General features: G+C 47.7%; 1 protein-coding gene across 7 annotated transcripts; it reads right to left on the minus strand.

Annotated features, from left to right (window-relative positions):
* Positions 1-189: 189 nt before the first annotated feature.
* RFFL (ring finger and FYVE like domain containing E3 ubiquitin protein ligase) lies at positions 190-24734 on the minus strand. 7 transcript variants are annotated; one of them, XM_042830368.1, is made up of 9 exons: positions 22877-22992; positions 14642-14775; positions 11291-11609; positions 9874-10058; positions 5805-6209; positions 4429-4512; positions 3890-4097; positions 2971-2994; positions 190-2719 (listed from the first exon to the last, which is right to left on the minus strand). In XM_042830368.1, the coding sequence occupies exons 3-9, from the start codon at positions 11340-11342 to the stop codon at positions 2538-2540; spliced, it is 1140 nt and encodes a 379-aa protein (XP_042686302.1). In that variant the 5' UTR covers positions 11343-11609; positions 14642-14775; positions 22877-22992; the 3' UTR covers positions 190-2537. The 7 variants fall into 7 exon arrangements, with proteins under 7 accessions (XP_042686302.1, XP_042686301.1, XP_042686306.1 ...); XM_042830367.1 differs by lacking the exon at positions 14642-14775; XM_042830372.1 differs by lacking the exons at positions 11291-11609; positions 14642-14775; positions 22877-22992 and adding an exon at positions 24713-24734.
* Positions 24735-24819: the final 85 nt, after the last annotated feature.

A 24819-nucleotide genomic window follows, 5' to 3' on the forward strand; every position in this document is an offset into this window, starting at 1 on the left:
GTGCTCTCCCTCTCTCCATAAAGTTAAGATACTGCTAAAAAGTCAGTATCTTCTTTTCCTTTGACAAGACTCTCCTTGCAGCTCACCTTGTGGTATGTAGGCACCTGATATCCCAAACCTTTGCTGGCTAAGTAGCTGTAGGCTCCCTGCTTTGTCCCGGGCTGCTGACAACAGAGTCAGAAAACAAGGTTAACTAAATCACATTTCAACTTTATTATAAAATTATAAACCAAACTTCTGTACCAAAACTAATAAGTTTAACTATCGTAGTACCGAGAGGAGTTGATAGAGAATAACATGCCATTTCAAGTAGAATATTAACTTTAAAATATTTAAACTATGTACAGTGTACATAAAGCACATAAATATCTCCATTTATTAGTTCAGATCACTATATTCCTTCGGATTATTAAGCAGTTCTTTCAGATTTTGATTTAACACAAGCAAAACAGCGTAGTCAGAAAAAGGTGCTTTTCCCTCCCAAAAGCACACCTCAGACTTCAGCTGGGTACCTTTTCTCAGTCATAGAATTTCTGCCATCGATTTGCAGCTTGATATATTTACCATAGAAAATAAATCTACCCTGTAAAAGCAGATCTGCCCCCGGGGGAATGATCTTGCTACATGCCCCCCGTCCTGAGTTATTGAAAAATGACATGAATTCTCACAGTGACTTTACCAATGAGACGGTTCAAAGCTTTGTGTGTGTATTCTCTGTATCTCTTAAAGATTTCCCTGTGACTCTCCTGAAGAGTAAATAGTTAATGCTTATCTGCACTTTTTGAACATGATGTGTTGAATTGCATCAGTTCTCATGCTGGAAGCTGTTAAACCTCAAGCCAAGTATTAGAGAACAACCAGAGAACAACCTCAACAGGGGAAGAAAACTCAACATTTTGAGTTGAATAAGCCTCAACAGCTGTCCTGGTTTTAGTCAGGAAGCTCAGAGGCCACCTCAGCAGTGTGAGGTTGTTAGCTGTGGCATGATGGATGTCTTCATCTTAAGTCCATAATCGCCACCTGTGAAGCAGAGCCCCTCTGCTCTGTGCCAGCTGAGGGTGTTGCCACTCATGCAGCATTAAAGATTGCACGTTAAATATTGCAAAGTTGATTTGCTGTTATCTAACATTGCTTCAATAGATAGTAAGATGGCTTGAATGATACTTCTGTAACTGCATTTCCACTACTCCAGAAGCTTTAAGTCAAGACTTGTTTCATCCTATTCCACTCTTGACACCCACACAGAGATTTAGTTTGATCCACATGATAAAAGGGAAAGTTGGGCAGGAAAAACCTGCAGCAGAAGGTACTCAAGTTCAGAATCACTCAGAAAAAAATATGCAGTCCCACAGTGGCAGAAAACTTAAGGCATCAAAATTCTGGAACTTTGAGCCCAACAGCCCTTGCAGGCCCCTGCGTGCCCATCTGTTCTCTCTAGCAAGGCCTCCAAGAGAACAAACTCTTCACCAGGACGGCTCCAAGGGCTCGTGATTGTCACCATCACACCACAGCCCGAGCCACCCTCACAGGCAGAGCAATCACCAAACACAGACTTGTGCTAAGCTGTCTGAGTGCAGCAGGGCTGGAGTAAACAAGCTTCTGCAATCACTTCTCATTGTATTGATTCAAGGGAGATAAAGTTTCTTTCCAGTCTCTCTAACATCACCTGTACTTAACTATGATTGTGTAGCAATAGAAATCTCATTCTAGCTCACAAAATCTAAAATGCTCAAGCTGTGAATTCTTAGCTCCTTAATCACATGAAGTGACTGCTGAGCTGCACTGTAAGGAAACCTACAAAGTCAAACAAACCAACAGCAGCAGACTGTACGTCCTTGTCCTGCTGGCACAATGAACAGCAGGCAGGCTAAAGCTGCATTTCACAGTCTTTCACTACCTATTATTTTTTTCAGTAATCCAGAGCCCATCTTCAAATAAAACAATACATTTTCTCCATAACCCTACTAGGCTAGAATTAAGTTCATTCTGAAGATGGAAATTGAAGGCAATCTGCCTGTCCTGCAAGCAAAAGCAGCTAATAAATTTAGGGGGAAAAAAAAAAAATAGGATTTTATTCCTTGAAAACTAAGCTGTCAGTGGGAATGTTGCCCAACACAACAGAAGTAGAGTCAACATTCAATAGCAGCAAAATGTGTCACTTTGAGACCACAGTTTACTGTGTTTTTTACTCAGTGAAAATTTTTTACTCAGTGAAAAACAGGAACCTTCAGGATTTATGGTGGAAAGCTAGGTATCCATTTGTCCCACCTGTGGATCCAGTTACTCTAGAATGGAGGTTGCTAATTATTTGTCTGCTGCTGACAATAAGCTCCAGGGAGTCCAGGCACTGTGGTGTAAAACAACAGGGTGGAAAGAGCACAGGCAAACATGGCTTGAGTAGGCAGTTTCCCAGGCTTCATCCTTCCCTCGCTTCCAGCAGGGCCTGCATCATCATCTCTAACTTTTTGTAGCAACTTCACCCCTTTCTCTAACAGCAGATGAGGCTTTAAGGCATCACCAGTCTCCCTTATACACGCTTAGGACTTGAAGACATGGACAGCCCTTATCACATACTGCCTACATATGGGACACTCACTCATTCGCTTTCCACACTTGGTGCAGGTGACCATGTGGCCACACTCAAGCAGGACACAGTCTATGGGTAAGTCCATGCAGATTTTGCAGAGGTTGTCCTCCACACCAGGAAGCCCAGCAGCACCTGGGTAAACAAGGGAGACAAAGGAATGTCACTGCGCAGTCTGCGGGTCATCTTCTGATGCATTCATGCATTGAAGCTTTGAAAAATCCCCTTTGCATCTACAATCACGTGGGTATATGGCTGCTCCCATTGGCAGGGAAGCAGGAAGCTTTAGCCTTTGCAGAGTGTTTTCTGCACAACAGAAATGGATGGGGTAGCACTGAGGTTCTTAGAAACGACACAAACGCAGCAGCATGCAGAATATTACTTACCAGTCTGATCATCAGTGTCAGAAACTGCAACATAAAGAGAGAAAGTTACTTGGTGGGAATAAGAGAAACTGGGAAGAAAGTTCCTCAGCAGTACTACCCCTGCACTTTCAGCAGCCCTTGTGCCAGTTTCTTTGATGTTAAACAATCTCACCTTCATTGCCAAACACAGCTGAGCACATGCACACAAACAGGTAAGCAGTAATCAAAGGGAAAGGATACGTTCCTTCAAAAGCACAAAATACAGCAACATAACACTGCTATAAACTATGTGAAATAGAAGCATATAAGCATATTGTGTTTTTTGTTTCGTGGCTTTAGTTTTTTAATTACCAGAAACTGCACACTGGGACCTGAAAGTCAAGTCAGATGCACTCTTACCAGCACACACCACTGTCTTCTCATCAGTCAGCTGTGCAGAGAGCTCAGGAAGATCCCTTTTGTGATAAAGTGAATGAGACCAAAGCACAGGTAACCACAGCAGTTCAGCAGTGGGAGCCAATTGCTGACCACATGCCTGCCCTCAACAGAGCAGCTGCATCTCAGTGGTTTATGGTGAGGCACTTTCCTGCTCACTCTGCCTGTTACCATGAGCCAAGTGATGAAAGCAGTTGCAGTCATCTGCCTGTAGTTGCAATCAGCTGATCTGTGGGTGATGCAGCAACATGCACAACCTGCCACAGCATTATGAAATCCTGAGCTGGTTCTCCTTTATTGCTACTACAGGGAAGTCACTCTTCACAGCTAGCATAATGCTCTCCTCATTCACACTTAGAAATGATTCATAGTTGAGCTACTTTCACTATAATGCGTACACTAGAACTTAAACCTCTATTCTAACCTGCAGGAAGAAACATCAGGTAGAATTTATTCCCTTCTGCAACTGAAGAAGAGGAAAACACGCACACACAAAGTTTCTCACCTAGATGCTGAAGGTCTTTCTCCTTATAAAGCCGAGTCACCCTCTCCAACAGCTCCCACTTTTCACAGCAGCCTTTGTAGTTGACAAAGTTGCGAGCAAGAATTTCCTTCAGCTGTCGCACAGACAACTCACTGATGTCTCCAATGCTTGTTAGGTCAGAAAGAGAAGCCTTCCTCCCCTGCACCAGGTTATCTTCTGAGTCAGTAGACTGAAAGAGAAAAAAAACTTGGAATGATTCTTGCTCTCAACTCCTAGCATTATGATTTAAATGAACTTTCAGCATGCACATAGCAGGAATTTATCAGAAATACAAATCCTAGGATGGAAATGAATCTTTCCTATGGCAATACCATCCATAGGACACCAGTTCTGTAAGTGGAGGACAGGATGATGCTAAAGAAGGGGACTGGGAGAGTCTGGAGGAGTTCAGTCCAAATTGCTGTTTTGCCACCCATCTCTGAAGCAGCGGTTCTGCGGTGGCAAATACAACCTGGGAAACCTGGTGTTCCTTGTTCTTTGTCTCATTTTAAGACACAAACCTGTGTCTCCTCCTCTGTTGGTGCTTCTGCTGCATTCTCAACTCCTGTCATATCAACTTGGCTTGGAGGCACATACCCAATTCCCTAAAAGAGGAAATAAAGCTTTCACCAACACCATCTCTCTGCTTGTCCAGAGGGAAATTAGCTTCACAGTTCAGCATAACTGCAACACCCCCCACACACCCACTGGACTGACAAACGACAGCACAAGTGAAAAACTGGGCATGCTGGCAGAAGTATTCCCTATGCAGCACATTGCACACCAGGTATCAGTGCAGGTCTCTTCTTAAGACCACGTCTGAAAAACTACTCAAAGACTACAGGTACAGAAATACCTCCTCAGCTTGTTCTGGATCAGATAAATAGGAGCTATTAAGTGGAGGACCAGCAGAAACAATACTGGAGAAAGAAATGGCAGTTGCTCTGATCATCTAATAAAGTGAAAGGAACTGCAGTGTAATTGCAGCTGGCTGCCCCTCAGCTGTCATTCCCCTCTGGTTTGCCTGCTGACAAATGAGGCTGTAATGTTACCATCCTACTTAGGGAAATGGTGACTTGTTAATGTTTACAAAACAAAATGAGTATCAACAAAAAAGGACCTGAATTGTAGCAGGATGTCCTGTGAGTCAAGAAAGGAAGCTGAAATGTATCACAGGGCAGTAAGGGTACAGAGTACAAAGGTTGAAAAAAAATGGGATTGGAAACATCCATGAATCTGGAAAATGAAAAGGCCCTTTAAATACTTGTGGGGATTTTTTATGTTGTTTTAAATTATTTTGGGATTTTTTTTTTTTGTACTAGACACCTGCTGAGGAAGCAGAAGGCAGATAGTACATCGACTTTCCCTGCTCTAGTCCACAGGAAGTAAATACGCCCATTAACTTATGTAACAGACCAGGAACAGATGTCAAACACTGTGTAAACTTCCTAGGCCAGATAGCAGGAAGACAAACAAAGCAAAAATCAACTTTAAAAAAAAAAAAAAAGCAAACTTTTACAAGGTTCATCAGAACAACAGCATTCATCATAAATGGGAGACCAGCAACAGAGCTGGGGCTTTGTCTTCTATTGATCTGGGTGCAGCTGACACTAAACACCCTGCCCATCTCACAGCACTCTTCTCCAGCACCTCCAGATGCAGGATGCTTTGGACTGTGCTTGCACTCAAAGAACAAAACAATTGTATGTAATATTAGATTAAATGGTTGTCAAAGTTGTCAACATCAGCACAGAGACAGACCCACACATCTGCTTTGTACGCAGACATCTTTAACGTTAAACTTCCACAGCACATTGCCTACTTGGAAAACCTCACGCAGCAACTGAAAATAGAGGCGGACCATCCTGCAAAAGATGCTTCTGGTTGGAGACTGTACCTCGCGGTGTTCCTGAGCTAGAGAGCTTGAGATGGGATCTGCAGACACTGGGGACGTGTCGTGTGAGGTAGGGGAGGCTGTGCTGGGCGGTGGGAGAATCACAAAGTCTTGCTGTCCAGAGGCACCAGTGTGAAACGGGTTTGTTCTCATCTGCTCCTCCTGGCTCAGCGCCGGTCGGTGGCCAAGGACCAGGAACACCAGGTCCTCCTTCTCGCGGCACAGCTCGGTGGAGACCTCGCGGAGCGCCAGGTAATCCCGCAGATCCTTCACCTTCATCTTGATCAGCTCTTCCCGCTGGAAAGCCGTGGCTCGGACGCGCTGGCAGAGGTGGCAGAGCAGGGGGCCGCCTTCGGGCTGGCTGGAACAGGACGTGCAGAAGTTCTTCTTACAGTCCAGGCAGATATGCTGGCAAAGAGAAGGGAACAGAATCAAACAAACCCGCCGTGCCCTGAGACGGCAGCACAGCAACCGCAGCGGTGGCGCCTGGAAGCCAAGGCAAGCTGTACCCCATCAGAGCACCAAACCCTTCTCGCTGACAGGTGGCACCAAGTATGTATGGATGCTCCCAGATGAGGAGAACTCTCCTAAGAGCAGACAGCTGGAATCCTCACAGTTCATAGAAAAGCCCTGCCCAGGAAGGAATTCATTCTGAAATTACTCTGCATCACGTTCATCCATTTTCATCCAGACCCGTTCATCCAGTTGCAGCCACAGATGAAATCTCAAGCTACCTGCAAGGCAGCTGCCTGCAGAGTAAAGCCCAGCCAGCTGTGCACTGCCTATAAAACACCACTCTGTGCATTAGGAAAGCTGCAGCATGAGAGAGAACTGCTTAAAACACATCTCCATTTCTCACTACTTGCTATGGATGACTGCCTCCCCCCCATCTTCCTGTCCATTTCACCACAGTCACCAAATGAAAGTAAGAGGAAAAGGAGACAGCAAGGCCTACACTGACAGACAACAGAATTCCACTCTTATGCAATGAAACCAACTTATTTTCTATGATATTCACAGTGTGTGGGAATCGGTGCCAGGCACTTGGAGCTTTTGGAAATATTAGGCCTCAGATGTTTAAAAGCTTTTCAGATCAAAGTTCTGTTGTTTAACGCATGCATCTCCCACTGCCCTGATGTCATCAGCCAGGGCTTAATTTCCAGGAGCTCCAAGCACTCACCATCCATGCTGACCTCTGAAAAAACTGATCAACACTTGGGAAAGTCAAACCCTGCATTTTCCAATAGGAATTGCAAAAGTGCACTTCAGAGAGACCATCAGCCACACCACACGAGTTCTGGGCTTCATGATTTACACCCTTTATTTCTGCAGCTGCTTGGAATGGAGAAACAGCTTTCTCCCTCCTGCTTATGGCTCAGAGCATCCTCACCCTTTGGAGAGCTGCAGGAAAAATGCCCATGAACAGCTGGGGGGAATGACAAATAGAAAAGTCTCATGAATTGCTCTTAGTGATTCAAGAACATCTCTAATGTCACAGTTTAAAGAAAGCAGACCTGTGCCCTGCGTTGCAGGGTGTAACACAGCTCCTGCTGACAGAAGCTCCTCCTGAGCCTCTCTGCAGCCCGGCAGCCCCACAGTGCCAACCCACAGATTTGCCACCAAAGGAAACTTCTGCACAGACTCTCTGGTCACACAAACCTGAAACTCATCTCAGAATTGCTTTTCCCTGGAGGAGTGCCATGCATAAGGGCCCTTCATCAGTCACAAACAAGGCAGGAAGGGCAATCTCCGTTTACCATCCAGTTCTGAGAAGCTTTCTGTAGGTTGGTCATTATGAAAAATACATTTTGGAAGCTTTTAACTGACTTTTTTTTTTTTTTAACCTTGGGATTGCAGGAGCAATGCAGTTACTTCGAGAAGTTTCAGGGGAGAGACAGAACCTTGTGGTTGTGCTGGAGTGGGAGAACAAGCACTGCAGGAAGGCCAGAGATAGGAAAGTAAGCACACAGACAGCACTTCCCTCTCTCAGCGACCCACCCTCTGCAGGACAGCCATCAGGTGAACTGAGGGGAGGGAAAAAACAAAGAACCAAACACAAGAATACACAGCATGCTTGCTTCCAGCTGGAAGGAGCCTCCCCCATGCTTTAACTCCCACACTGTCTTTTTCAAGGGAACACACTCTATGGCCAAGGACCTTCCAGCCCCAAACTGTGCCTCTGTGCCCAGGTATCACAGCCATGAGTGCAGCAAAGGCTGTGTTATGCAGTGTGCTTTCTCCAAACAGTGATGCCACAGCCAGCCCCACTTACCTATCATGCACTCAAGAAGTCAAAACACAGCCAGGTCCCTGACCATCAGCTCCCACTGCTCTCCATCTTCAGGGGAAGCCAACCATCCCAGCCTGTGCTTCCACAATTACATTTTACATCTTTTCATGATGCTCCAGTAGTTACTCATAAGCATCTTACAAGTACATGCTTTGCTCACATGTTCCCTACCCCACTCCTTTCAGTAGGTGCCAGGCTACATGAAAATTTAAGACAATTATGATTCAAATTCAAGTTCTTGAAATACCATCATTCTGCCTTTTTAACTGAATTGAAGTCATTGTGTTATCCACATGGTCTGCAGTGCATAAGGAATTCATAGTTTACCCATCGTATTCCAGCACAAGGATTGGCTGGACCCTGGAGTTCAGAAGTACTGCCTCTCCTGGGACAAAACACAGTTTTCTGCAGTCTTGTTGCATCAGAGTGCGACTTCATACATAGCTTGGTCCACATCAACAGAATTAAAGAAATAGGACAGCTTACAGACATGTCAGTTTTTCCTCTAAGTTGTGTATACAGCTCTTTATGCCAAACCCCCATCTGGAGCAGCCTTCCTGCAGCTGCTCTGCATCACCACCTGCAGCCATCCAGCTCCAGTCAGCCCCTGAGATCCAGCCCAGTAGCAGGGTGGCAGAAGTGGCCCATGGCTGAGGAGCCCCCTTCACACTGCAGGATGTAAGCCTCACACATTTCCATGGATTGCACAGAATGGGAGCAGCTGGGACAGAAGCACACACTGTACTGGGCTGTCCCACATACACAGCCAGCCAGCACCAGGGGAAGCACAGGACTCACTGGGGGCTGAAACATCTCGTGTTGCTTCAGCAGATCCCAACAAGGACACCACAGGAACAGGGCAGCACACAGACAGCACTACGGCAGCCATGTGCAGTGCTTGCACTATTCCCAGCTGACTCAGAGACTGCCCAATGTCAGGGAAAAGCCTGAGAGTACAAAGAAGAGGAACACCCCCAGATTTCAAGCTGTAGTGATTCCTGAAGCATTTCCCAGTGCGAAAATTCATCAACATCCCTGTTGTTCTAAGAGTAGAAAGCAACAGCTGGACCAGGACTTACCACTTCTCTGCTGTTTGCCTACGTGAGCAAATAGATCACACAGTGAGGGAGCAGAGTTTGGACTCTGAACAGCTTTCTTTACTCAAAGCTTTTTCAAGCAGCACTATAGGAACCACCACACCCCAGTAATATCAGTGGCAGCGTTTGCTGTCTAATTGAAAGACCTTGTGGCAACAATTATTTTGGCATCAGTATGCTCACAAATGAGGTTTACAAACAAGATTAAATGGATTAGGTTGTGGGGTTTTTTTGGCACCAAGCTTCAGCAATGTAACATGCAACTTCAAAAAACCTTTATGACTTCTAGTTTGCAATAGCAGCTTGGAAGAAATACATGGATTTTCCTTTACTGAAGCAGAGATAAACAACGACGCTTCTCAGTACAATGGGTTTTCTCTTTTTAAGGGGTAAATTAAAGGCTACTGTTGAATGTAATTCTCCTCTAAGTGATTACAGCTAGGGAAGTCAAGATGGAGGTTACGGCATCTTTAACAGTGTCTGCTAATTGCCAAGAAATGACAACAAGACACAGAAGCAAAGGCAAGCTGTCCTTTTCCATATGGTAACCTCAAATCAGATGCCCCCGGTGAACACTCATCTCTCTTCATGTTGGCTCTTTGTAGTGAAGGGGGAGGCACAGGGCACGCTGCAAACTGACCATTCCCTTAATCCAGTGGCACCGTGGAACACTCTCACAACTCACCTTCCTCGAGGAGCTGTCGAAGTGCAGCCCGCACGCTTTGCAGCTCTGCTCAGAAGCTGTGGGTGATGGGAAGGAGCTGTACCCAGGGTTGGAGTAGGCTTGGGCACGGGCTCCCTGCGGCGCCTGCATCTCCTCGGGTGAGCCATCCAGGCAGAACCAGTTACAGCAGCTTGCCCACATAGTAACTGAAAGGGAAAAAGCAAGTGAGCATCAGTAACTTGAGAAAAATCAGGGATTAACTTCCGCTAACTTATCTGGGAAAACAGTTGTACACATAATTACTTGTTTGTTCTCTTGCAAGCCAAATTCTGACATGTACACACAGCCTAAAATCCCAACAGCTCAGTATAAAATGCAGCTTTGCCTTCTTAGACCACCCATGGAGAAGTATTCCAGAAACACACTGCTGGGAATTTGCTTTGGGAGTTACAGAGGAATTAGAATCCATCTGGGCATTCTGTTTTCAGAGCGCACAGCACATGTCACCACGTCCTGCTCAACAGAGCACAGACTGCCTGCTCTGCACTTCTGCTTTCACCCTGCAGCCCCTGGCCTAACACTGCAGTGCTGGAAGATGAGCTTAAATGCAGTTGTTTATAACCATACACCAGAATGAATGAGAGCAGTGCAGGCTCTCAGTGCCACACGGCCCTGCAGGCACTGACAGCAATGCTGCAGTGTCAGCCTGGTGCTCATTTCCACATGCCACCACTGTCATCCTGGATAAGCAGAGGTAATTACTGCCTGATAAATACACAGAGAGACATTCCATGAACAGCAGTAACACATCACTCATTTGCATGAGCTCTGCACTGCAATCAAAACACATACTTCAGAAATCATAAAGTTAGGTTCTACACACTGATATCCAAGCAATCACAAGCAGTAACACACACCAACACAATGCAAAAGCACTGAATTTGTGTTTTAAACGGTGCTGTTGGAGGCTCATTCCTAAGAACTGCAACTCTAAACCACAGGGGAAATCCCTGCACAGGGAAACGAGCATCCCCAGGCCCTGCAGCAGCACAGGCGAGCGCTCCTCCTGCTTCAAAGCCCCCCACAAACCAGAGGCCACCCACGAGAGCACAACACACAAGTGCTGCTGCCCACCCCCAGCACTTTGTTTTCCTAACAAGCCCACTAATTCACTCCGGAACACTGCAACACGTCAAACATCAGGAAGAAAAACAAGGGAGTGCACAAAGCAGGATGGAATAAGACAACTCCACATTCAGCTGATTTGTGTCATTGCTGGGAAACAGAAAGGCTGACAGCAGCCGCTGACCAGGCTGCCTCTGATCTGTGGTTCTTTTCCTAAAGACACCTTCCATCACTATGGGAGCATGTGGAAACACCACAGCTGCTCACACAGCACAGCTGCAGCAGGGTATGGCAGTTTTAATCACTTACAAACCTCCGTCAATAAGTCTGTCTGCACGCAGGGCTTGCATTGACAGATGCTCCATTGAAATCACTTTGTGCTGATGTGTGACAGCCACACGGCCAATTCCCCAGCAACTGAAGGAAAGGATGTCTGCCGTGCCAGCAAGTCAACACTGCAGGCAGCACTGACAGCAGCAGTCTTCATTATTCCTGGATACAGCGCTTGCAGTGGCCAACAGCAGAAAACAGATGTTCCACCCATGCAGCTGCAGGATGGCAGCAGGTCGTGCCTTTGGGAAAGCGCAAGCTGAACTGCAGGCAAGCAGCCCTGCACCATGCACCTGCAGGACCTGTGAGAACCAAGGGTGGGGGTACAGGATTAAAATCAGCCCTGCCTGGACGTGCAGCCACAGCCACCCACAGCTCTACGCATCTGTGAGCTCTGTATGGACCTGCAAGCACTACTTCATCCCAGAGCAAACATCACTGGTATTCAAATTTTCACCCCACACACTACCAGAGATGGTATTCATAATGCATGCCTGGGTTTTGATGCTTCCTACATTCACTTAAAAACTATTTTAAGTCAAGCTCTCACCATATCTCTTACTATATACAGTATTAATGCCAACACCTTCCTGGCTGGAGCAGCAGTCTGTCCACATGCAGGATTTATTACACATGCATCATGGATTTCTACCAGAAGGTGGGCTCTGGCTGCATGGCTTTATGTTTGAATAGGAAAAGAAAGGGAATTTTTACAAGAGTGCAAACCATAAGGGACCCGAGCAAACAAAGCCAACGTTTCTCACAGTCTTTGAGCTCTGGGCTCCATTTAATAAAGCTCTCCGTGAGTCTGCTTGGCTGCTCAGGAATGTAGGAAAAGGAGCACAGTGGCACCAAGGAAACACTTGAGTGAAGAGATCAAAAGGAACAGCACTCCCTCGGCAGCTGATTTTGCCCCACATGAGCAGAAGCTCCCCAGTAAGTTCTCCTCCTCCCAGGAGTCCTGCAGCCACCACCGACCCTTGAAGTTACTGCAAACAGAGAAGGGTGCCAAAAAGGGAGGGAGATGCAAAGCAAATTGCAGCTTGGCTGCTGAAACGTGTTCAGAAAGCCCAACAGGTCACTGTGACTTGGAAATACTCATCTCTTCCTCCAGCATTTTTCAACTGTGGTTTTTGTTATTATTCCATGCTGTATCCCCTGCAAAATTCAACAGATCCCGCTTTCATGAAGCCTGTTTTGCAATGGCTGAAGTTTAACCAGTTAACCAGTTGGTGCCTCGTTAAAAGCAGACTATAATTGCTCATTAAAAAAACAAACAACACTGGCTAAACCTTCACTGATAACGTGCTGCTAAAATTAGCTCCACTAATAACCTACCACTTGAAAAGTGAAGTCGCTGCTTCCTTGGGCACAAATTAGCATTTACTTGAGCAGGTCATTCTGCAGCCCTGTTACCAAGTGACATTTACTCAGTCTGTCAGTCTATGTCACAGGCACACAGACCTGGATTACAATGAATGGGAGAAAACATACGCTGGAACAGAAGGGAAAGTCAAAGGCAGCATTTACAAGAGGCAAGCAGGCAGGCTGTCCTCTGAGCACAGCATCTGTAGAAGTGGAGCCTGAAACAGCGTGGAGGAGAGGAAACAGCAGAGCAGGAGCCAGCCCCATCCTGCTAGGGGGAAGCACAGCTACCTCATTCAGTGCTGGGACAACAGCTTTGGGCACATTCGTTTTGTTTCTGACCTACAAATGGAAAAGTTGTATCTATGAGCAAAGGCACTGGTCCACGTGTGCCCAGCATGACAACGTGCCTGTGTTGCAAAACCACATAAATACCAGAACTGTATCACTGCTAGAAACACAGCTTGGATGACATTTTGTCCCAGAAGGACTCAATATTGCTCATCTTGCTCATTCAAGTCTGCTATACTGACAGTCTTCATGAAGGCAAACATGATTGCTCTGATCGGCCACTTGGATGGCAGCCTAAGAAAGCCAGCAACAAAGAGGATGGAGCACTCCAGTCAGCCTGCAGTGAGCCCAGAGAAGCAAGCACCCAGGTCATTTCATGGCAGCTTCCACACAGAGGAGCACATCTGCTGTGCCTGCACACTGCCTACACCTTCCCCATGGGATGCAGAGGGCTCGTGGCCGGTAGCATAGCTTGTGCTTTTGGGTAATTCATCTTCAGTGCCTCCAACAGCCACAGTCCTGCAGCTCAGTGGAGCAGGTAGGAAGGCTGCTGCAGGGGGAGCAGGAGGCACTCATCCCATTGCACTCAGCTGAGGAAGGAGCACAGCTCAGGGCTGCTCCTCAGAGCACACGAGCCCATAGGAAGGCAGCTTGGCTGCACACCAGCATCTTAATCAAGGAAGTGACATCCATTCACCACAGAGCAGAAAGGAAACAGTGCAACCCATAGGGGCAGGGCTGTGCAGGAAGGAGCCAGAGGCCCAGCACTGCTCCGCTGCTGAAACGTGGCTGTGCTCAGCTATCACTGCTTCCAACAGTAAAACAAAGTATTTCCTAGTTACACTGCACAGAGGTGTCCTTTGTGCAGACAGAAACCCTTTTATATTGCTATCCACTTAGTTTACAATGGAGTAGATCACCTGCAGTGTAAGCATTTAGAAAGATTGCTTGAAGAGAGAAAAAGTTAAAAGTTAGAGATCTCAAATCATAAAAAGATAGTTGGTAGTCCAAGAATACTTTGTAGCTTTAGCAGTGCTTATCAGCATTTGTGTTACAGTTTGCAAGCAGACTGTGCCCAACGCCTGCTGCTGTTCTGTCTGTTAGAAGTTGGAAGGTGAAATCAGTGCGAGCACGCAATACCCATCAGCAAACCCCCAACACTGCTACCAGCGTGAGGACCTGCACTTCCTGCACCTCTGACACCTTTTCCTTGGGAAACTGGAAGGATGCTCTTAGCAAGCTGAGGGATTTCTGCAGCACTGCATGGAAAGATGGTTCCAAAGTCCCCCAGCTCTGAGGCGTGCACCCAAACTGCACAGCACCCACCTGCTGTCCTGCTCCACAGCACAGGCTGTGCCAGATGACTTCACCCAATTCCCAAATGAGGGCTTTGGAAATCCTGTTTTGTTTCAAAAGGAGCTGATACCTGAGTTGAGCATTATTTCACTGTATTTATTTTGACCTAAAGTCACACTGCACATACTGAAAACTATTTAGACAACAGTTCTCCTTGCTATTAACTCTAATTAGATTTCCAGACCTCTGCCAAGATGGCAGTGCAGTAACAGCCTGCCTTTTCCCTTGTACAAAGTCAGTGACATTCTAACAGCAAGTCAGCACAAAACCCAGCACTGAACACCACCATGCGACTGATCACTTCTAGACCAGCGTGTCTTACCTATTTTGTCCTAAATTCCTTTGCCTCAAATTGTTTGGAGAGAGGAATGGATCTGACAGCCTGTCTCCCTTCCAACACAAAACCTGGTGCACTCCCTCACATCAGCTCAACATACACATCCGAGATGGGGTCAGCTGCAATAGACAGCACAGACCAAGTCAGAAAGAGATGAAAGGAAACTGGAAAAGCTGCGATTCCAAAGCGTTCCATTTTGTTACCATACCTTCCTGGCACCCTGTGTGTGCACCCTTGCCTGTAGTCTTTATCCAGCATGCAGAAGTGAAAGCAAAAGGGGAAGCTCTGCCAAAAGTGCAGCAGTCAACAGCCCAGAAACCCAAGATAGCTGCATACTATTTCAATCAATACTTTTTATGGTAGGACAAAATTGATGCTGGCTTGTGCTCTATTATTTTTTCCCTCTTTTCATTCACAGCATCACAAGTCTTCCTTGGATTTTATTTCATGCAGCTGTTTTTCTCAGGCTGCCAAAACTGTAGCGACAACATATAGCAGTGAATTGCTAAATGAAAATTGAAAACTTAAAATAACAGCATGGGTTTGAATGACCTCAGTTTCCAACAAGGAAAAAGCAAATCATTGCACAGCGTCAGGGACGCTCCTCTGGGTGGGGGCAACACAGAGCTGGAGAAGAAAGGGGAGGAGAGGGTGGCACATCGTGTGCATCTTCATCATACTGCTGAAATCCCCACTTGAAATGAAAAGGCATCAAGCTGCATCTATTGAAACTCTTGGGCCAAGACTGCAGCACATCACCTTCCATTTCGACTCAGTGAGTGACGTGCTCCTAACAGTGAACCTTTGGAATGAAGCACAGCAGCACAGGGGAGGCTGATGGGAGAACAAGGCATCACCCCAGGCAGAGCTCCTCCAGCTTACTTTAGGATGGGTGCACAGCAAGATGCATCTCACCATAAATCACCGTGAGGAGCACCAAACTCTGTCCCACTTAGAGCATCAGGTACAAGGATTTGGAGAACGAAGTACTCAGAGTAGCTGCTCCCAAAATAGAAAGCTTTAAGCACAATCTCAAGCCTTGCAGTTCTACTCATCCAACAGCCGAGCTTCTCTTGGAGGTGGTACTGTATCAGCATTCAGGAATGCATCAAGTTTGTCTGAAATTGGGATTGTAATTGGCATCAGTCTCTCAAGACCTGCTACCTCCATCTCAGACACCCAGGATCAGGAGTGCTCACTGATGAGCTGCAGTGCCAGTTGGAAACCTCCTCAACCACCTCCAGGGGAAGCTTGAGATTTATTATTTATTTAAGCAATGCACTTCACTTCTTTTTTTAGAAACCAGAAAACAGCCTCAGAACTCCCAACACACACAGCCCACTCCTTCCCCCTGCTCCACAAACCTGTAGTAGAAAAGATAAAAAAAAAAAAAACAAGGAACCCACACATGTGAGATGGATGATTGTGCAGTAAAATCGCAGCAGAGATCTGTGCAGACTGGCAGGGAGCCTCTCACCTGTTCAGCTGCAGCCAGAAAAAAAATACTGCTTTTATTTGCCTAGGCTGAAAAAGATGAATGTATGTAATTTAGGCATCTCACAACAAGTACAAACATCACTTACTCATTTCTCAGCTATACTTATTCCAAATTAACCTGAATTCAAATCCGAACCAGGTGCTGAGATAGGAAAAACGCCATGTTTTCAGGTTGGATATTAGGAAAAACTTCTCCACAAGAGCAGCAGGCAGGGGCACAGGGGGGTGGTCACCAACCCTGGGGGTGTCCCAGAGCCATGGAGATGTGGCAGTGAGGGCTGTGGTCAGGGGGCACAGTGGGAGTTGAGAATTTGAGAGCTCCTTTGCAGCCTGAATGGTCCTGTTATCACAGCCAGCACAGTGTGGAAGCTCTGCCCTCTAGCTCATCAGAATATCTGAGTTTGCTGTCAATTAAAGAAAGGTGGGCACAGGGTATTCTGCAGCACTGAGAAGCAAGAAAATGAATATAAGTATTGCTATTGAGACAACAAAGGAAGTGTTGAAACCCAAAAAAATCAGTTCACTTACGGCTTAGTCACCTCATCTGCAGGCAATGAGAGAAATATCCACCCTCATTTGTGGTAAGCTGGTAAAGGTGGAAGCTTGAGAGATACTTTGAAGTTCCTCTCTTAAAGCATTTCCATAGATATTAACAATCATTCTTGTGCCAAACAGCCTTCATTTAGCACTGAAGCATTTGAAACTGAAACTTGCTTACATGCAACCCTGTATAAGAGCTTGAAAACTGAGGGAAAGTGCAAGCCTTACCACCCATGTCTGCCAGCAGAACTAACAGGAGCTCCTTACAGGCAGTCAACAGGAAGGATGATGTAAAGCAGCCCCTCTCCAACCGCCTGCAGGACCCGCTTCTAGGGCAGAAAGGATCCCAAGCTGGCAACTGAACAAGGGCAGAGACCAAGGAACTGTGCCTCTTCTTCATTCAGCCTCAACCTCTGAGGAACGTTAAGGATTTGTAACCCCAAACCACCGGGATTGAAATCTTGCTTTGTTCAAACTGAAACACCTAAATAAACCCAGCAACTATACTGCCCACTATTTTTGGATAGCAAGTTGAAGGGTAACAGACCATGGAGATGCTGGCAGACCTCACGGGGAGCTCGCCTCTGCTATCAGCACAGACCACTTGCATGCAAGAAATCATTTCTCTACCCTGCAGCTAAATTCATGACAAAAAAAAAAAAAAAAAAAAAAAGAAAGAAAGCTGTCTTCCTCTGTCACATCTCCACTTCTGTATTACAGCAGAATGTTAAAGCTCTGGGCCAAACACTTGAAGCATCTGTGCAAACTGCCAGCAGACACAGGGCACAGCTGGAATTCACACTGACCAAAGCAGAGAGTCAGGACTGCTGAACACGAAGTGGTTGTTGGATCCTACCTGTAGAAAATACATAGAAAAGACTGAGAAGATATTAAGTAATAAAAGCTTCAATCAGCCTTTCAGACCCCACATCCTTCAGACCCCAAGCCTTTGTCACCAAGAGGAAATCTCCCATATATGGCACCAGCAGACTCGGTCCACATTTCAGCTCGTGGCTCTTGGCAAGCCCAGACATTCAGGCATCCTGAGTCAGTGCTCCAAAGATCACTCAGTTTTATAAGCCAACAAATCTGTTCCACTCCAGCTGTGGGGCCTTTGTTTTGTTTTTAAGTTTACTTTGGTTTGGAGTTAGTTTTCTTGCATTCCCCCCCAGCCTTTGCAGCACAAACATCAGCCTGTTTTCATTTTGCTTCTCTGAAACTGGGAGAAGCATCTTTTTTCCATTCCAGGTTTGTTTGTAAAACGAGAGATCAGACTTTTGTATTAGACCAGAACCTGGTGTAGGTTAAGAAAACACCAACTATTATGGAAGTGAAGATATTATGCTGCCCTGTGCTTCCACACTGCCCATTATCAAGGAGTACTTGAAATAAACCCAAACATCCTCACTCCTGCTCCCAGATCTCAAGCACCATTCCCAGCATTCCAGCCCCAGCAGACATCTGCTCCCATCCTGAGCCCTTCTTTTGCTGCTGAACTTCTGGATTTGGGAACTGCCCCATTTTTTATTACATACACAGAACCAGACACCACTTATTGCTACTGAAGGAAAAATAGGACCTAAAGTTCAACAGCCGCCATTAGGAAACTGCTTTCAGATTAGTCACTGAATAAATAACAAGGGACAACCAGGGGTGAGGGTTCCTGCTTTCAGTTCCCAGCTCCATTGCAGGTGACCTTTGCATGTGGTCACTTCAGTGCTCTGTGCCCCAGTTTCCCCAACAACGCAGATAATAGAACCAAATTAACATTATTTCTTCAAGACACTGCTATGCCCACAGTGTTGTTAGATCCTTTCAGAGAAGCACCACAGCTTGCAGAAGTAAGGCACTCCTGGAAAGAAATGCTGACAGTCAATGCGTACTTAGGACCTTCCTACACTTTATTTATAGCTCAGAAGGTTTGCTAAATACTTGCATGCTATTTCCTCCATAACGAGGACTCAAGCTGATGGACCAAGCAGACAGGAAGAGCTGGTATCCTTTTCTTCATGTTTGTTTTTAATTGGCAGAAATTTAGGAGCTATAACCACACATTCCAGATCTAATTTCAAGCTTGCATCTGTTATCCAGGCAGAGCAATAAAAGCCTTACCCTGTATTACCAAGACTCCCACCCCAAACCTAGGAACAAGCTCAGACTCCCATAGCGTTACCTTCCCAAGTTACACAGCTTGAAAACCCAGGGAGGAGACAGGGCTTGTTCCAAGGATGATCACCTTACCTCACTGCACAAAGCCAGGTTTTCATGAACCAGGCTTGGGTTTGATCTGTGTTTCATGGGATGAAAAGGCTTCACTGTCCACTGCTGAATACACTGTTTAAAAGCATGACAGAAGTAACATCTAATGTAGCAAAAAGGTGAACTGAAACTAAAATCCATACAACCATATCAAGCTGTTATTTCATATCTCTAAAATACGCACTCTGAAGCTCTTTCAATAGGTTTTCACCAAGGAAAGGTTCAGAGATGGTATCAGCACCGCTATCAGATGAAGCTCTCTGCAGGTTGAAGCTGTCTCCCAGGGCAGACAAGAAATGCTGCAAGTGCTTTGCTTTAACCACACTGCTTTGCTGTGTGCAAGCAGTCATTTACTGGTGCTTTGAATTCCAGCTGCATTCCCTATGCACGCTTTGTAGGCACTGCAATTCAGCGTGGAGACGCCAGCAGCAAGCTAAACAACATCTCAGTTCTTTTCAGGGATGTCATTCTGAGCAAAGTAGGAAACAACCAAAAGGAAAGCTTCAATTCCAAAAAAGCTGTCCTAAGCTCAGAGAAGCTGCTACCAAGAATGGTAAGGGAGCGAGGCACTGCACAGGCTGCTCTGAGAGCAATGGTGCCCATCCCTGCACACCCCCAGGGTCAGGCTGGAGGGCTGTGGGTGTCCCTGTGCACTGCAGGCAGTGGGACCAGATGGCCCCTGGGGGTCCCTTCTGACTCCAACTGTCCTGTAATGCTATGATAAGCACCAGGAAAAGAGCAAGAAGGCCAGTGAAAAGAAGGTAGCGGGCTTTGACTCTATTTTCACCGACAGTGCATCACCTCCTTCTCACATTTCTCCTGCACAGGACATTACACATCTCACCTGGGAGGCTGTGCATGGAGAGCTATACAACCACAGGCTGCATCTGAGCAACCCACACAGAAACACACACAGGAACCACTGAGCCCTGTGCTGAGAAACAGACAGCGTGAGCAACACGAGTGTCAGCTGGGAGCAACCCGAGTCCTGTGCTCCCTGAGCACCTTTATAAACACCGCCTTCGACTCCCTTTTTTTTCTTTATTACACACTCGAAAGGGACCAGGAAATCCACACTTTGCATGGAATCTGAAAAATAAACTGTTTCCAAACTATTTGGTAATGCCCGTGTGATGGCCGCAAGGCAGCCCGCAGTTTGGACAGCTGTGCGAGCGGCCACAGAAGCTGCATTTCAGCACAGCCCTGCCTGGAACAATTGAAACTTTCTCCAGGACGAAGTCCGCACACAGAGCACAGTGTTCCCCCGCGACAGCACAACAGTTTCATTATTGTTTAACTACTGAAAAACAGCTCTGATAATCTATCAAGCCTGACATCTCAGCCGCCTCAGCAGGCCAGGCGTGTATAGGAAGGGGCTCGAGGATCCAAGAAGGAAAATTATTTTGTTAATCTAAACAGAGGAAGCGTTTCTTTTGGGGAATAATTTGCCATTTTGAAATCTGTTCTGGAAACCAAGGGCCTGTTTGTCCTCAGAGTTATCATGTGCAAGGATCTAGAAAGGAAAGCATTTCATCCGATGAATTTGCTCCTTTGAAATGGACCTCACGAAACGCAGCCTGGCAGTCCTATGGAGGGGATCGCCCTGCAGTACAGCAGCTCCCCAGCAGTTCCAGCCCCATGTGCTCCCTTAGCATCAGCCTGAAGAAAAAGATTCCACAAAGGCACTGCTTACCAGTGTTCTTCAAAGCATTTCCCACAGCATTCTGAATATGAAAAGGTGTCAAAGGAAAAGAAAGTAATATTTGAGCCTACATGGAAGTGCAATATAAACAGTCTTATTCTGAGTTCTTTTTGCTGGAGCACAAAGCCCACTTGAGGCTCAAGTGACATCAAGGACCACTAATGTGAAGAATTCAGAGCCGATACAGAGAAGGATAAGCAGCCCCTCAGAAAGCAACTCTTTTTTTAAAGCAAGCAGTACTTCATGGGAACACAGACCTAAAAAGCCAAGGAGGGCTTTAAGAAGTTGGAACGAGCTCTCAGCTCTGAGAAAGAGGGGAAAATAAAAGTGTAAGATCCCAACCTGACAGCCATACTCTGCCTCTTACAGGAAACCGTGGTTTTTCAGCCTGGCAGTGTTCTCTGAAGACTGAATAACCACCTTCAGAGGGATGCACCATCTGGTGACAGAACCCAGCCTGCAGACAAGTGCTGCTTCTGACATCAATTCAGGGCAGAGCAATTCTCCTACTCCAGCTCTCCCCCCACCTGTGAGATGGAGAGCACAGTTACTCACCCTGCAGAGCCTTCAGGCTCCTGAGTGCCAGCTGGTGTGAGCTCAAAGCACTAATCTCTGCCTTCTTGCCACGACCTTCACTGGGAAGCAGAGGAAAACCAGCACAGAATGGAGGATACAACCAGGTGCTAGGGTACAGGGGGGTTGCAGGAAGCAAGGTTATGCCATGCTCTTGTCCCAGCTCAGACTGCAGAGAAGCACCAGGTCCCCCCAAACTCATTACTACACACCTGCAGCTCCTCTCATCCAGCATAGGGGCAGTTCCTGACCAGATCACCTCACAAAGAGATGTGCACACACCTCACTGCCTCTCCTCCATCAGACATTAATCTCTCACCCCCTTCCACCCCTAAGCAGCCAGTTCAAAGGCACAGGAGGTGCTCATTTCTGATCTTTGGAGCAGGCTCCACACTCCTCAGGGCCTTCGAAAGGCTTTAGAGAGCAGACTCTCCACAACCCCCTGCATGCACACAACAGTGCACTTTAAGACAGAAAGGTAATCTACGCCTAACAAAAGGTTTCTTCTCCTCCATGTATTCCAGCAAAGCCAATGGGCACAGCACAGGGACAGCATTTCCCCTTGGCTGAAGGTGAGGCTGCAGACCACAGCTGAGCATCAGGTGCAGCCCCAGGTGAGTCAGCAAGGACAGCAGGAACAGATCACTGCAACTGATGAGCAGCCTGCCCACTTCCCACAGCTGCTGCAAAGTCTGAAGCACCTCTTTTAATAACCCTACTACGCGCAGCACTGGAGATTCATGCTCTAGCCTGACTGAAGAGTTTGCATCTAAATTATGGCTTTAAAGCTATTCCAATTCAACAGAAACTTGAGCTGTTAAGCACTTATCCATGAACACCAATGTGATGGCAATCAGCTTTTAATTAAGCCCAATTGCTACCAGCCGGGGGACGCCCACACCACAGAGGGCTACAGCTGGGGAGCTGCAGCAGGGTTCACGTAAGCAGAGAGAATCATCCCCAATAGAAAACACAACAATAGCCTGAGCAAGTCACTTGGTTTCATTAGACCCAATTGTTCTACTGAACATAATTATGCTTACAGAAGCAAAGGTCCCTGAGAGCGAAGAGACCTTCCTCCCAACCACTGTGAATGCAAAATGGGTTAAAGAGATAGCACGGCACAACGGAGCGTGACAGGATCTAGAAACCATAAGAACCAGCATTTGGAGCAAACAGCTTCATGTTCTCCTTCCCAGCTCTGCAAAAAGCAGGTGGCACTGGAAACGAGAACAAGGGGAAAATGCTGTTTCTTCTTTCACATCACCACCTACGTGCCTTAAGCATCGCTTAAGTTAAAATACGAGGCTCACAGCCTTTAAGCGCAACCTGCTACATTGTCACACACAACAACTCCTGCAGCACCTGCCGTTACATCCTAACCAAACGGAGAACCGAAAAAGAACCACACAGTGATGGAACAACTGGGCTGGAAGGCACCCATAACCACCCCTGAGCCCAACCGCGGCACTGCAGGACTGCTGCAAAAAGGAGAGCACGGGAAGTTCTGCACACAGCCTGGGAAAAAGGGAGAAGTGCTGTGAAAGCCCGCACTGCCCTCACGCAGCACCGCAGCTGGGCCAGGAGGAGGAGACACACAAAGAAAACACGGCTGCGTCCCGGCAAGTCGCGCGTTGCCCCGGACGTACCTTAGGCAGAGAGCTCAGACATCGCGTCGGTGCCACAGCTACCTCCTCTGATCGCAGCCCGCCGCGCACATCCCAACGGAGGGCCGGCAGGTGTCACCGCCCCGCGGGCAGAACGGGCAGGAAGCAGCCCAGAGCCGCCCTCAGCCCGCAGGAAGCGCCGCGGGCGGCTCGCAGGAAGGCGCCGCCCCCGGCAGCTCCCGGTCTCGAATCTCCCGGTGCCCGGCCCGCAGCCCTCGGGGGACCTCAGCGAGGGGATCCGCGCCCCACGGCCCCGAGCAGGGAAGCCGGACCGGCGCTCCGACACTCACGCGCAGGCCCACCGCGACTTCCCTCCCCGCTCCGAGCGGCCCCCCGAGCCTCGCCGCCTCACCTGTCCCTCGGCGCCCCGTCCCGCGCCGGGCCCCGTGCCGGCCCAGGCCGCGGCTCCTCCCCGAGCGCTGCGCTCCACGCGGCGGCGGCGGCGCTATGGCAACTGTGCGCCGCGGCCGACCATAGAGAGGGCGGCCAGAGCGGCGGCCTTAAAGCGGCGGGCTGCGCGCCCCCGCACGGCCCGCCCCCCTGCGGAGCGGAGGTCTCCCTGGCGCCCTCAAGCGGCCAAGAGGGGATTGGTGACTGAAAGATCGCCGGTTCGAGACTCCAACCGGGCAACTCGGAGTTCGGACGGGAACAGTCGCGGGGACAGAGCGGTGTGACTGTGTGCTGCCTTGGAACCAGGTCCCCAGTGCCGTGATAACATATACTTACTCACAGGCTCGCAGAATGGCTTGGAAGGAACCTAAAGACCACCCAATTCCAACCCCTATCACAGAATCACAGGATGGCCAGGGTTGGAAGGGACCTCCAGGATCACGAAGCTCCAATCCCCCTGTCGCACGCAGGGCCACCAACCTCCCCATTTAACTCTAGACCAGGCTGCCCAGGGCCCCACTCAACTTGGCCCTGAACACCTCCAGGGTCGGGGCATGCACAGCCTCTCTGGGCAGCTGTTCCAGCTCCTCCCCGCTCTCATAGGAAAGAACTTCCCCCTGACATCCAACTCAATCTTCCCTCCCTCAACTTAAAACCATTTCCCCTTGTCCTGCTGCTACCTAGCATTTCCAAGAGTTGATTCCCCTCCTGTTTGTAGGCTCTCTTTAGGTACTAAAAGGCTGCAGTCAGGTCACCCTACAGCCTTCTTTTCTCCAGGCCGAACAAGCCCAGCTCCCTCAGCCTGGAGGGCTTCGTAGGGGAGCTGCTCCAGCCCCCCGATCATCTCTGTGGCTCTCCTCTGGACCCTCTCCAACAGCTCCCTGTCTTTCTTCTACTGAACAGGCATGGATGCTAACCACAGGATCAGGGTATACAAAAATGTACATGCATTTGTGTCCCTGTATGTGTGCAGACATGCACATACCCTAATAGATATATGCACACATATACAGATAGTACATATATACACACATAAATGTATCCAAACGTGTGTGTAATACACACATCTAGAGCAAACACTCCACCCTACAGCCCTGCAGCCAGTGCAGGTAACGAGGCTCAGAGCAGGGACATCCCCACCTGCAGTGGCACAGCCAAGTGCTGACCCCAGGACTAGCTGCCTGCCTGAGCACAGGGAGAAAGGCTGAATTAGGATTTTTAGGTCAGAAACTCTTTTTTACCTACTTTTACTATGTAAATTTAGGGCAAAGCAGCTTGAGTGAGAAGCTGAGGTTTTCCAGCGCAGGTAACAGACTGCTGTCACCTGAAGCCATCGTTGTGCCCATGCCAAAAGGTGCACAGAACCCACAGCATCATCACCAGGAATTCGGGACCGCAGCACCAAACCCCACACCCTGCACACCTTACCCCAGCAAGGCACAAAGCAGACTGCAAGCAGATGAAAGTCTCACAGCTGTGTCAGGAGCTTTGGAGCAGTGTGGCTTTGTCACCTTTCCCTGTTCCCTTCCCTTTCT

The sequence above is a fragment of the Centrocercus urophasianus genome, unplaced genomic scaffold (assembly GCF_019232065.1).
Source record: "Centrocercus urophasianus isolate 14NV4802_14NV808 unplaced genomic scaffold, USGS_Curo_1.0 seq_33, whole genome shotgun sequence".
In the NCBI taxonomy this organism is placed as follows: domain Eukaryota; kingdom Metazoa; phylum Chordata; class Aves; order Galliformes; family Phasianidae; genus Centrocercus; species Centrocercus urophasianus.